General features: G+C 40.2%; 1 protein-coding gene across 2 annotated transcripts in view; it reads left to right on the top strand.

Annotated features, from left to right (window-relative positions):
- Positions 1-11,400: 11,400 nt before the first annotated feature.
- Positions 11,401-14,808, top strand: part of COA6 (cytochrome c oxidase assembly factor 6) — a 51,519-nt gene continuing 48,111 nt past the window's right edge. The window contains exon 1 of one of the 2 annotated variants that reach the window (XM_073879039.1): positions 11,401-11,473. In XM_073879039.1, the coding sequence (XP_073735140.1) occupies positions 11,467-11,473 (7 nt within the window). In that variant the 5' untranslated portion in view covers positions 11,401-11,466. The remainder of the gene's footprint in view (positions 11,474-14,808) is intronic. The other variant, XM_073879040.1, reaches the window with a different exon arrangement.

The following is a 14,808-nucleotide window of genomic DNA, read 5'->3' as shown; positions in this document are numbered from 1 at the left end:
TGAGCTTGTTAAGGACTCGGCATATATCCACCCGTTCATCTGTCCTAGTCTGTTCCTCTCCTATAGGAATCTGGGAAGTGTTTCAAACATTTAATACTAAAAACTAGAAACTAAATTTCTTCATCATCTATGATGTTTTGCAGCAGTGGATTTCTTTTGAGCTTCTACTAGTTAAATTCAGTACACAATAGAGTTCCACTTTACAGCCCCAGGAAGAAATAGCTACAATTTCTACTATCCAGTCTCTACTGAGCCTCTGAGCAGCTCCCTGAGTGGGGGAGTAGGAAAGATTCTTTAGATGCGGAAAACCCTGATGGAGTGTAACTCTCTTGAGGCATAGCACACCAGCTCTAGAAAAGCCTTTTCGAAATTCACAATCAGTACTTGGAATGAGCTCTCCACTGAACTCACAGAGCCTATTTGTTTAACCAGAATAGGTTTCAATGACCAGCCATGAAGTCACTTAGTAAGCCCCTGAAAGAATGGGATGTAGGGCAGCTAGGCTTTTTTCTTTAATCAAATATTGCCACAATAATGCTGCATGAAAAATCCACCTCGCACTCAGTGACCTGTAACAGGCAAGTGTTTGCTCGTGCTCACCGATCGGCAGGTGGCTGCACTTCAGCTGACTTAGCTTGGTAACAGGCTGACAGCAGGGCTCAGCTAACTGGGATGCTCAGGTCTGTTCCATGTATGTAGCTGTCCTTGTTCTCCGTGGTTTTGGTTTTATGGTTTTTAACAGCATTTTATGTGATTCCGTTTTCTCTCCTTTCTTAGTGTATCAGTTATTCTTATTTTAGAAAACTTTTTTTTAGTGATTGCCCTAGAGTTTGCAATATACATTTGCAACCCATCCAACTACTTCCAAATAACACTACTTTATGTCCTGGGTGATGTGAGTACATTATAATAATAAAATAATCCTAATTCTTCCCCCATGCCTTGTGTCATTGCTGTCATTCATGTCCTTTACATATAAGCAGACAAAAGCACATATAGACCCATATATAAACATATATACATAAGCATACACAATCAAATACATTGTTGCTGTTATTATTTTGAGCAAATTATTATCTGCTAGATCAATTAGGAATAAGACAAAGAGAAGTTTTTATTTTATCTTCACTTATTCCTTTTTCCATGGTCTTCCTTTCTTTATGTAGATCTAAGTTTCTGACCTCTTATTTTCATTCTCTCAATTTTTATTTATTTCTCCATTTTTGAGGGATAATTCTGTGAGATACAGAATTCCAGATTGGTGGGGTGTTTCTCCCTTAACACTTCAGATGTTTCACACCTTCCCTTGTTTGCATGGTTTTGAGGAGAGGTTGGATGTAATTCTTATCTTTGTTTCTCTAAAGGTAAGGTGATTTTCCTTTGGTTTCCTTCAGGACTTTTTTTCTTCATCTTTGATTTTCTACAGTTTAGAAATGACACTCCAAGGTATAGTTTCTGTTTGTTTGTTCTGTGTTTGCTTTATTGGCACTTACCCTGCACCATGTTCTCTGAGCTTCCCGTATCTGTGGTTTGATGTCCGACATTAATGTGGGGGAAATTCTCAGTCATTGGTCCAAATACTTCTTCTGTTCCTTTCTCTCTCCTCCTGGTGTTCCCATTATGGATATGTTACCCCTTTTGTAGTTGTTCCACATCCTTGGATAGTCTCTTCTGGTTTTTGCCAATCTTTTTTATTATTATTATGTTATGTTAATCACCATACATTACATCATTAGTTTTTGGTGTAGTGTTCCATGACTCATTGTTTGTGTATAACACCCAGTGCTCCACGCCGTACGTGCCCTTTTTAATACCCATCACCAGGCTAACCCATCCCCCCTCCCCCCTCCCCTCTGAAACCCTGTTTGTTTCCCAGAGTCCACAGTCTCTCATGGTTCGTCTCTCCCTCCGATTTCCCCCCCTTCATTTTTCCCTTCCTTCTCCTAATGTCCTCCATGCTGTTCCTTATGTTCCACAAATAAGTGAAACCATATGATAATTGACTTTCTCTGCTTGACGTATTTCACTTAGCATAATCTCCTCCAGTCCCGTCCATGTCGATGTAAAAGTTGGGTATTCATCCTTTCCGATGGCTGAGTAATATTCCATTGTATATACGGACATTTTTACCAGTCTGTATTCTCCTTGCTTCCCAGTTTGGGAGGTTTCTATGGCTACATCCTCGGGCTCAGAGATTCTTACATCAGCTGTATCTAGTCTACTCAGAAGCCCATCGAAAGCACTCTTTATTCTATGACAGTTGGGTTGTTTGTTTGATTTATCTCTACCATTTCTTTTTTGTTCTTTCTTGGGATTTCCATTTCTGCTTACACTGCCCATCTGTTCTTGCGTGCTGTCAACTTTATCCATTAGAGCCCTTGGCATATTAATCTTAGTTGTTATAAATTCCTGGTCTCATAATTCCAGCATCCCTGCCATGTTAGGTTCTGGTGCTTGCTCTCTCCCTTTGAGTTTTGTTGTATTTTGTTTGTTTTTGCCTTATAGGGATGTCTTGTAAATTTTTTGCTTGATAGCCGGACATGATGTACCAGATCAAAGGAACTGCTGTAAATAGACCTCCCTTTACATGACTAAATGATGTGATGGCGAGGTGTGAGGGGAGGGGGACGATCCTGTAGTCCTATAATCAGGTGTCTGTCTTTTGGTGAGCCTGTGCTTCTGGACTGTAGACTTCTCGAATGAGGCTTAGTTTTTTCTCTTCTCTTAGGTGGGAAAGGATGGCTAGCATGGGCTGGAGTTGAGTATTTCCATGTGGGGGAATTGGCTGCAGCTGGCTACAATTTCCCTCCCTCTTGGTCAGTTAGGCTCTGATAATAGCCCAGCAGGCTAAGCTCTGGTAAACTAGTTTCTCCTGGGGGCCAGCCTTGTTAAGAAGGACAGAGTGCCCTGGTGTATTTTAAAATGGCTCCTTCTCCCCCCTGCTGCCGGAAGCATGAGGAGAATTTTCTCTGATATTTATTGTGAGAACCTGGTCAAGATCCTGGAGGTAAGTGTCACAGTATTGTGGGGCTCCCCCTAGGATGGGGTCCCTTGGAGGTTTTAACCCTCTGAGTTGTCTGCACTGAGCCTCTGGCAATTTGTCGAGTCTGTTCTGGTTTTCCTACCCCAGCCCTGGTTCCTGTGGCCCTTTCTGCTTGTTAGCCGCTGCTCTGGTAGGTCTTCTCAGTATTCATGTGTTGGTCTCCCCAGTCTTGGGGGCAATGGTTTGCCCTGGGTCCTTACCTCTTTTACAGGTCCAGGAATAGTTGTTATTGTTGTTGTTTTTAGTCTGTTTAGCTTTTTACTTGTTGTGAGGAGGAGGTAGTGACTTTCAAGCTCCTTCCATGCGGACCTGAAAACCAGAGGGCTTCCCTTACTTTTTCAAAAAAAAAAAAAAAAAAACTTTAGGAAAGACCAAGGGGGGGGAAAAAGAGAAGATTGCAGAAGACACAAACTGCACCAACAGAGATGCTTCTCTGATCCCTCAGTGACAGGCTGCTGGGCTCCGCAGGCTTCAGGCTGCTCCCCCCACCCCTCCATCCCCTGGCCCCCTCCCTCATGGCTCTTGTTTGACCCAAGGGGTTTCAGCCTAACCCCCATGGAGGTCACCCCTCTTGTGCTCCCATCCCGATTCATGGTGCTCAGACTGTCCCTCACAGCCACCAATATGTTTATTTCCCAACATAAGATGAGCCCAACCCTTTTTTGGCCAGCGTGTCCCCTATCCAGCCGTAACCAGGGACATAGGATTCAAGCTCCTTGGTCCCTGTAGGTCCAAGGATGTGTAGAGATTTAATCAGATTCCAGAATGAGGAACGTGCTGTTGTCGGCAAGGTAAGTGATCATTCACCACCCTACAGGTGAAGCCCTTTCCCTCCGACTCTAAGCTTATTTTGTAGCAATCCTTTAAACATTCAATAATCTCTGAGTCCATATAGAGTAACTGCCTCACATCTGGTAACACAAGAGTTATTCTCTCTTTTGGACAGTGTAGTCTGTTTTTATATTAGCTTTCGGTACCCACAGTATTTATGACTTCTCCTACTTAGAGTCAACTAAGACCCCTAAGATTTAGTTAGATGTTCATCCCATCCTATTCAACTAAGATTGTTTTGTTTTGAACACAAACAGGATTTCACACTTATCATGTATTTGTTCCATAGATACTTTTAAAACTGGAATCTGTGTAATGGAAACAGCTCCTGTCTGTTAGAAAGTTAGAAATTAATAAGCAGACTGATCAGGGTCACCAAGACCTCTAATACAAAGCAGTGTGACACAGTTGACTCGGTGTCTGACTTTGTGCTGTTCTGACCTGGAGAAATTGGGAACCACTTCATGAAGGAAATAACTTTTTGAGTTGAGCCTAATAGGACGAATAACATTTTTCAGAAATAGGTGGATGACAAGGCAGTTTGGATGAACACAAAACAGCAAGAGAGGCAGGATGTTAGGGATGAGATCTGGCAAGAGCAAATAGCTCAGAAAAAGAGCTAGGCATCTGCATAAGAGTGGTAGGTGATAAAATCAGAAAACAGGTTAAGTCCCAGTGAGAGGGTCTTCGGTGCCATGCTGAGATAGCAGGTCATTCATTAGTCAGCAACAGAAAGTCACTGCAAGTGATTAAGTAGAACCGTAGCATGATTACATATTATCTTGTTGATTCCAGCCCATCACCCGAGTCCCTTGGGATCATTTTGATCTTGAGTTTTTCACGAAAACTATGAGCTATCTCCTCCAGCCCCAGATCCCCTGAAGGTTTGACATGCATCTTGAATATGCTTCTCTAATTCACCTACAAAATGTACAAAAGGTATGGCCCTGGTCATAGCCCTAAAAGTATGACCTCCCTCTAGGCTGATGATTACTCAAATTTTTGAGCTATGCCTATTCAAATACGTAATACCCATGTATAAAAGCATCCAGTCCACAGTTCTCAATAATAGCAGATATTACTGTTTATATCAATACACATGATTTACATTTATTACCTTATTTAAACCTTTCACCAACCCTATGTGATAAGGCTATTGACACTGTGCATTTCTTTAAACTACAATGTCTTTCCTTTCCCAGACACTTAAAACTCCATTCCGTTACTTGATTTTCAATCAACCTCCAAAGAAAATATGGATTTTTAGCAAATAGATTTGACATAAAACCTTTAGGCAACTGTAACTCCTTTAATGTCTATCTGGCTAATATAAAGTTGTAGCACTCACAGTACCAATTAGAAACTTCATTTTTGTGTTCATTGGGGCTAAATAAAAAGTTTTAAATCTGGCACAGGGGAATAGTCAAATAGAGTTTTAACTTAGCCAAGAAGGATGATTTTTTATCTAAGTAGACCTGAATTTTCTGAAAATTTTAAAATAATCTAACACTGCTAACATGAGCCTTTAGTTGCCTAGGTAATAAAACAGATTTCCATGGAAACCCCGTGGGTCTGTACCAAAGAAATGCTTTGAATTTTAATGGTATAAAAGAGTATCATCTAAGAAATACCACATCTTGATTGCTAACCGTGACTTTCTTGGTAGCAGCGGTGAGCCTTTTATACTTATATCTGTTAACAGTGGTGGTTGTTTTTACCAGAAAAACAACCTTTAGGTGTGCCAAGAATTGTAATAGCTAATAGTCTGTTTCCCTAATTACGTGCCCCACAGAGTTCGTTTCCTCATGTATTTTGAGCTTCACTGTAGAGAAAGAAATGGGTTGTTTCCTGGTTGTTTTATACTTCTGCATTAAGTGTGATGAGTTAAGTTATAATACTTTTCTTACCAATTCTCACCAGTGAGATTAGCAAATGGGTCCATAGCCAGACTGATCCTGTGATCTTTCTTCTAAGTACATGGGACTTAAGAACATAATGAAGGACCTGGGCAGGGGGGTGGGTTCTGTTTCAGAATATGTTTTCTGTTTTATAGACGAGTTCTCAGCATGCCCTGCTCCCTGTTGAGGGGATCTTTGGGGGAACACCTGTTAACTGAAAGCTTGTCTGACACTGCACTGATGACTATTCCTTAAAAGCTAATCCACAAGGACATAGAGCATCAATTATAGATTTCCTTGCTACAACTCATAGCCAACAAGCACAGAGAGATAAATAACTTGGTAAAAGTCGTGTCGCTACTAAATAGCAGATCTAGGATTTGAACTCTGAAGTCTATTATAGAAAATAATAACAAGCACACAGCTTGAAAAGTCTTTACATGTGACCATCACCCAGATCATGATATAAAACATATCCACCACCCCCAGAAACCTGCCTTAGCCCCTTTGCCCATCAGCACCCTCCTCCCACAAGAAGGAATCACTATTCTGACTCCTACCAACATTGGTTAGCTTGGGCTGTTAAATTGTTACATAAATGGAATTATATAATATGTACTATTTTGTGTCTGACATCTTTGTTCATCATGATTTTTAGGAAATTCATGTATGCTATTGCATGTGTTGATAGTTTTTTTATTGCTTAGGAAAAATTCCGTGTTTTGATTATACAATATCTTTCCTATTGTTTTTTTTAATTTTTTATTGTTACGTTAATCACCATATATTACATCATTTGTTTTGGTGTAGTGTTCCATGATTCATTGTTTGTTCATAACACCCAGTGCTCCACGCAGAACGTGCCCTCTTTAATACCCATCACCAGGCTAACCCATCCCCCTACCCTCCTCCCCTCTAGAACCCTCAGTTTGTTTTTCAGAGTCCATCCTCTCTCCTGGTTCGTCTCCCCCTCTGACTTACTCCCCTTCATACTTCCTCTCCTGCTATCTTCCTCTTTTTCTTTTTTCTTAAAATATGTTGCGTTATTTGTTTCAGAAGTACAGATCTGTGATTCAACAGTCTTACACAATTTTCTGTGCTATTGTTAATGGGCTGGTAGGTTTCCAGTTTTTAGCTATTATGAGTTAAGGTTCATGAACATTGTTTTATAAGCCTTTTTGTAAATGTTTGCATTCATTTCTCCTTGCTATATACCTAGAATGGAATGCCAGTCATAAATTGGTATATATTTATTAGAAATTGCTGAACAGTTTTCTGAGGTAGTTTGCTCATTTTATCATGAGCACATCAGAGGCTCAACATCCTTATCAAAACTCGATACTGTCAGTATTTTTAAATTTTAGCCATGGTGGTAGGATAATAGTATCCCGTTATAGTTTTAGTTTCCTTTTTCCTAATGACTACTGATGGTAAGCTCCTTTTTCTATTTTTTTGGACCTTTCTGTATATTCATTTGTAAAGTATCTATTTGAGTCTTTTGCCAATTAAAAAAAATTGAGTTTTTTCTTGTTGACTTGTACAAGTGCCTTTTTATGTTTTGTGTCAGTCCTTTGTTAGATTTAAGTACTACAGATGTTTTTTCCAGGTCTGCGGCTTGCCTTTTCATTTCTTAGCAAGTCATTAATGAGTATCAGTTTTTAATTTTGGTGGAGTCTGTTAGCATTTTTTTTTCAGTTAATACCATTTGTGTCATGTAGGTAAAGACTCTGTTGATTTGAAAAAGATGTTTATCCTGCTCTGAGTTTCTGAGGCTTTTCTTAGCCCCTGATTGTCATCTATATATGTAACATTCTATCTTGCTTTTTTTGGATGCACATTTTAATCTCTGAGAAGACAAATTATCTTTTTTGTTATTTTCTTCTGTGTCCTCTGTTTACTTCAAGCTCTTTATACACTTTGTTTGTTCTAGTCTCTTTCTTCATTTTGGAAGTCTTTTTGAAACAGTAGGTGGTTCTTGGCTGGGTGTGAAGAGTCAGGCACTGAATGGTTGATTTCTTGTTCTGTTGGGTGAGTGGAATCAGTGACTAGTGGGCTGTCATATGCAATGGTCGAGGTGCAAGCTAGGCTTTCTGAGGAACTTTCATGAATCAGTGCCTCAAATGCTCTTCTCTGGATCCCCCTGATTTCTCTACAATGGGATTTTTTACTGTCTTGCCTCAGGCATAGTAGAGAGGTGGGAAATCTGTACCTGACACTAGCCTTATGGAATCAGGGCTAGAGAATGGAGCTGAGGGTCACACACTTGAGCAGCCAGATTTTCACTGAATTATCTCCTGTATAGATCCATGCCTTGTGCCTGCCTTTTATTGTATCCTCCATGTCACAGTTTCTCTGGATCGTTTTCTTCAGTGAATTCATTAATTCATTCCAAAATGATTGGCTTCTATATGCCAAGTGCTGTCCACAGTGCTGAGAATAGGCAGTGAACAAGACAAGGTCCCCAATCACATGGGCTTAGATTCTCCTTGGAGCGAATAGAAGGAAATGAAATCAACAAATATATAATATATCACTTTAAGAAGAATACAATAAGATAAGGAGGATAGAGAGTGACAGAGAGTGTTATATTTGTAGATGTGGGGAGACCTAATGGGAGAAAGGAAATCAAGTCATGCAAATACTTAGTGGGAATGTGTTCTAGAGAGAGGGAATGGTAGTGCAAGACTCCAGAGTGAGTGTGAGTCTGTGGAGAGCAGGGGCTGTGTGTATCAGGGAAGGGAGTTGAGCCTCTAAATCCTTGTTTTGAGAATTTCATCCATTCCCCCCACCACATTTTCAGCCTTGTGCCTCACCCAGAGCTATCTCTAACACATTCGTACCGAGACTTGATTATATTTTTTAAATTATTTATTTAAGTAATCTCTACACCCAACCTGGGACTCGAACTCACGACCCTCAGATCAAGAGCCACATGCTCTTCTGACTGAGCCAACCAGGCGCGTCTGGCCTTGATCATCTTTTAAATACTCCTCCTCTCTACACAAAATTATTTTCAGTCATTATCATAAAATGAAACAGTGATAATGACTAGAAATTTAGTGAACATTTTTATTGGGCTTTATATATATAATCAATAAAACCAATGTAATATATAAATATCCCAGTACAAAAAGAAAAATATAAATGGATAATGCTTTTACTCCATGAATATATTTTTTGAAAAACAAGTGTATTCCTATATATGGACCTGTCACAGTAATGAATATACAATCACAGTAATGAATATACAACATAACTATTTATGTTTTCAAGCCTTAACTTGGGCAAAATTTTCAGTGACTTTGTCAAAATTTATCTTCTTTACATATTCATGCTCCTTAGATAGTTATAGCCAGATAGGTCAACCCATCTTCAATTGTACCTGATCAAAACCACATGTTACTAAATTTATTTCAAATTTTCCTCATACAAAGAGAAGATATATAAATGTTTAGAAAAAGTCTTAAGTGTAAGTTTGGCAGATATTCACAAAAACCCCATTTCACAGTGAGTTCCAGAAATGGCAATATTGTCCATATTTTTGTTTTTGGAGGGCTCCATTCCAGCAGCTTCCAAACTGTCTCTGCAGTTGAAAGAATTCCACTAGACTATCTCCATCTGAAAACCCATTTTAAATTTCTATTGTATTTGTTAAAACTTCTGAAGGTCTTCTTCTGCAAAAATTAGAGAATTCCACTGAATTATAACAAACATTGACATTATTAGCAGCTCTTGGTGGAAATACTAGAGGTTTTCAAACATTACTCTTGTGATTTCCTCTGGCAAAGTAAGCCCCGCTGCTTTTGTAATTCCTCTTTGTATTCCTCTCGGAAATGTGATTATTCCGTGCGCATCTCAGTTTTCCTTACATTATGTTATTACATAGATACTAATCTTCACCGCACGTTTTGTGCACCAGTTTTCAAGGGAACAATGTTGGTGTTTCATTGCCCATCTTTTAAGCCTGAATCTGGCTGTTGGCAAATATTTTGGGGCCTAATTAACCTTTTCTAAAAGTTCACACCAAAAAACTATTAAGTTCTACCTGTGAAGTAATGTTTTATTTTCTTTTTTTAAACATACCATGTTTTATTAGTTTCAGGTGTACAATGTAGTGATTCAACATTTCCATACATCAGCTGGTGCTCACAAATGCATACCTGACTCCCCATCACCTATTTCACCCATTTTTTTTAAGATTTTATTTATTTATTTAATTGACAGAGAGAGACAGCGAGAGAGGGAACACAAGCAGGGGGAGGGTCAGAGGGAGAAGCAGGCTTCCCGCCGAGCAGAGAGCCCGATGCGGGGCTCGATCCCAGGACCCTGAGATCGTGACCCGAGCTGAAGGCAGTCACCCAACCGAGCCACCCAGGAGCCCCTCACCCATGTTTTATTTTCTTGATTCCTTCTGTAGATTTCAGACAATTAACAGTTAAAAGATACATTTTAGTATTAAATGTATTCAAATATCTGTAAAACGTTTCATGTGGAACCTAAAATTTCTACTTAGAAAAAACAACAAAAACAAAAACAACAAAAAACAAGACCTTTTGCAGTTGTACCCCTGCTTAATTATAAACACAAGAAGTCCAAACTGTCACACAGAATGACAGAACCAAAGTTACTTTGTCTTTATAGTCCCTGGGCTGTCATTTAGTTCAAGTCTATTGTTTAAATGTAAAACTATGTAGCGGCCCAGGGGTTGGGGTCGGGAACTCTGCTGAGAGCCAGCGATTCTTTTTTTTTTTTTTTTTTTAAAATTTTTTTTTTTTTTTTTTATTTTTTTTTTATTTGACAGAGCACAAGCAGAGGGAGAGAGAGGGAGAAGCAGGCTCCCCACTGAGCAAGGAGCCCGGGACCACGACCCGGGCCGAAGGCAGCCACTTAACCAACTGAGCCACCCAGAGCCAGCAATTCTGATACAAATGTACTCTTGAAACGAATGGGCACAGCAGTCTGTATATGTCAGAGGTTGACTGTAACTGAGAGTTACTTGAATTAACTTCCAGGTAGAATACAGTGTTGATGCAAGAACAATAGGGGGCGCCTGGGTGGCTCAGTTGGTTAAGGGACTGCTTTCAGCTCAGGTCATGATCTCCAGGTCTTCCGGATGGATGGAGCCCGGCATTGGGCTCCCTGCTCAGTGCGGGGAGCCAGCTTCTCTCTCTCTCTCTGCCCCTCCCCGCACTGTTCATGTTCTCTCTCAAAAAAATAAATCTTAAAAAAAAAAGGAATAAGTAATGAAAGTGCTGGTGTGAAGCATATATGTGTCTGTACATATGTTGTGATGCATATATTATAATATAATATGTATGTTATTACTGTTAACCTTAAAAATAAAAACGGCCAGGTATTTTACCAGCAAAAGATGGGTTAATTCGGCAATAACTGAGAATTGCAATCCAGGACACACAAGCTGTAGCAAGACCCCTCCCCCCCCCAGACAAGTCCAGGGAACAGAAGAGAGAGAGGCACGCTTTTTAAGGAGAAAAGGGGTAAGTTGGGAAGGCTGTTATAAACTAAAAATCCATTGGAGTAAACTGGGAAGTCCGAGTATGGGGGCTTCTCATTGGCCAAGCTGTTGCCTGGGAGATAAGGAAAGTGTCTCTTTCTCCAGCTGGAAGAGTGGTAGCCACAAGCAAGTCCATGTAAGGTCAAGTCTGGCTCTTCCTGTTGGGTCTGCCATTGACTATGACTGGTAAGGCATGAAAGCCCTCTTGCTGAATCCTCCCGACTGCATTTTAGTGAGTTTTCCATTACCAATGTTCACATGACCTACAGATGTTGAAAACTCTACAGACAATGCTCTCCCTTTGGCCTGCACTGGGCTCCCGCCCCCGCTGCTCCCGACCCTCCGCCCTGGACCCTGGTGCTGCCCAGCCGCACCCTCAGGATCCTCGCAGGGCCAGGGACCAGCTGCTCAGTGAGGCCCCTCTCTTTGGCCACTACCCCTCCACTCCCCTCTTTATAGTTCCTAGACAAGTGGAAAACCAGAGAATGTTCTTCAACTCCTAATGTTGTTTTGCTTTCCTTCTGATTAAAGAGGACAACCTTTGGGCCTTTTTTTAAGGAAAGCTGCCCAGTCAGGGGTCCATTTGGGGGTGGGGGCAGGGGTTGGGGAAGAAAAGTTGGTAGACGGTGTAGGGTGGGGGAAATGGAGTCCAAAAGACTTGACTGCCGTGTGTCAGCCTTGTAACCATGAGCAAGTTATTTAATGTCTCTGGGACCTCTTCTTTAAAGCCAGAATAATAAAAATATATATATAAATAAATAAAAAATAAAGCCAGAATAAAATTTGCAGCTCACAGGCTAATACAGGTTAAATGAGCTAATACAGATGGAACATGCTCTTTAAACCGTGAAACACTAAAAACTATTCATAGCTTAATGAAACCTGGGCTTCTCTTTTGCTGACTTACCTCTTCTAAATAAATACATTAGAATAGAAAAATGGTCAATTTCCAACATGCATCTAACCGTGGTGTAAGAACTTTTCACTAACTGGTTCCTTCTGAAGAGTAACCTCCTTTATGCTAGGGCCTGGAAAGAAAATTGACGCCAAGGCTAGGTCACCTGACCATTTATATAGTGCAATTTGAAGCAAACGGCTAGGTCTCCTATCTGAGGGTATGCAGTGAGTTAGAACTGGCTATTTAATTAACACTGGTTTCTAGAACACGGGATTTCATTCTCAGAAGTGCCTGAAGGTCTATTATTTTCAGTCTGTTTAATGGAAAAGGAGCTATTTCCTGTTTTATCTTCACAAACAGGGGCTTCTTATAGGAGAAAATCAAAGAGTAGCCTACTGAGACAGTTTCACATGGACTCTGTCTAAATAGAGCAGTTGCTTTACAAAGAAATGTTTCATATCTTCCCCCTCAAAGGCTGTCGTAGGCTGGAGGGATCAGGTGGGACCATCTAGGGACTTTTTCCTTCCGAGCTTACCTCCACCACAGGCAAGACGCTGTTCTGTTTTCTACCCCCAGCCCCAACCCCCATCTCTCCCTCTTTCCTGTTTTCAAAGAAATTTTCATTAGCAATGGAGTTTCTTCAGCCATCTTTAGAAACCCCCTGCTATGCTTATTGCCGTGATTTCCAGGAAACTCTAAATTTTCTGACAACCTGTTCATTGCTGTTAAGGTTTTTGGACTGAGCAACCAGATGAACAGAGTTGCATTTTCTACGATGGGGAAGGTATGGGAATAATAGATTCGGGGGGGAAATCGAGAGTATGGTTTTGGACATGTTAGTGTGAGATAACTCTCCTGCGGGGATGTTATTAAGCCATTAGATACACGACTTTGGAAATTAGGAGCGAAGTCAGGGATAGAGCTGTAAATCTGGAAATCGTGACTCTCTATCAATGCTCTTTAAAGCCAAGTTTGTGACTAGAGCAATTTCTGCTACAAAAACCGAGCCTGATTTTTGCAGTAGTTATCTCTTGATTCAGTAGTGAATATTGGATAATTTTATTTCTGTGCAACGTTTCAAGGCAATCAGAGAGCATACCCGGTGTGAGTAGGCCTATGGACGTTAAGTACCTTTCTGCTGCCCCTCGGCTACCCAGAGTCACCCTTCAAGATAGGTATAATTGCCCACCCTTCCTGAGGGAAGGATCCATGTTTTAGTACTTTCTTTCTTCCTTTCCCACCTCTAAATTGAAATGTTGGCGTATTATTCAGCAAGTGTTCACTCACCACCTCAATGCACTTGGGGCAGTCTATATTTCCCTGTGACACTGACTTTGGGCTTGGCCACAAGTCTTCTTCGGCCAAATGCATGACATGAGCAGCTGTGACGTACAGGCAGACGTCAAGTGTGCTTGCATAGTTTGGAGTGATTTTTTTAACATAATGATTCGATATTTGCATATGCGGCAAAATGATCACCATAGTAAGTCTAGTTAACATTCATCACCCTAGAGTTACAGAATTTTTTTCTTGTCATGACTTTTTTTTTAAAGATCTCATTTATTTTTATTTTAGAGAGAGAATGAGAGAGATTGAGCATGAGCATGGGAGGAGCAGAGGGAGCTAATCTCCAACCGACTCTGCACTGAGCCCCCTTGTCATGACAACTTTTAAAAATTTACTCTCTAAGGGGCACCTGGGTGTCTCAGTTGGTTAAGCCTCCAATTCTTGATTTTGGCTCAGGTCATGATCTCAGTGTCATAGGATGGAGCCCTGGATTGGACTCTGTGCTTAGCGCAGAGTCTTTTTGTCCCTCTGCTCTCTTTCTGTCTCTCTCAGATACATAATAAGATTTACTCTCAGCAATTTTCGAATATACAATTACGGTATGATTTGCTATAGTCACCATGTTGTACGTTACATTGCCATGACTTATTTGTCGTAACTGGAAGTTTGTACTTTTTGACCTCTTTCACTTGCCCACCCCCAACCCTTCACCTCTGACAACCACCGATCTATTCTCTGTACTATGAGATCGTTTTGTTTTTTTGATTCCATGTGTAAGTGAGGTCATACAGTATTTGTCTCTCTCTGATTTATTTCACCTGGCATAATGCTCTCAAAGTTCATCCATGTTGTTGCAAAGGGCAAGAATTCATTCTTGTTTATGGCTGAACAATATTCCATTGTACACACACACACACACACACACACACACACACACTACATTTTCTTTATCCATTCATCTGTCAATGGACACTTCGTTTCCATATCTTGGCCATTGTAAATAATGCTGCAAAGGACATGGGGGTGTATATATCTTTTTGAGTTAGTGTTTTTTGTATTCTTTGGATAAATACCCAGAAGTGGAATTGCTGGATCATATAGTAATTCTATTTTTAATTTTTTGAGAAGGTTCTATACTGTTTTGCATAGTGGCTGCACCACTTTACATTTCCACCAGCAGTGCACTCCACATCCTCACCAACACTTATTTCTTGTATATATATACTCCGTGATATAGTATCTATATATACTATCACATATATATGTATATATGTGTGTGTGTGTGTGTGTATATATATATATATATATATATATATATATATATATATATATATAT

Source organism: Callorhinus ursinus, unplaced genomic scaffold (genome assembly GCF_003265705.2).
Source record: "Callorhinus ursinus isolate GAN/ISIS: 27379988/994484 unplaced genomic scaffold, GSC_fseal_2.0 scaffold32, whole genome shotgun sequence".
Classification (NCBI taxonomy): domain Eukaryota; kingdom Metazoa; phylum Chordata; class Mammalia; order Carnivora; family Otariidae; genus Callorhinus; species Callorhinus ursinus.
Note: the sequence above shows the minus strand (reverse complement) of the source record. Positions and strands in the feature narration are given on the sequence as shown.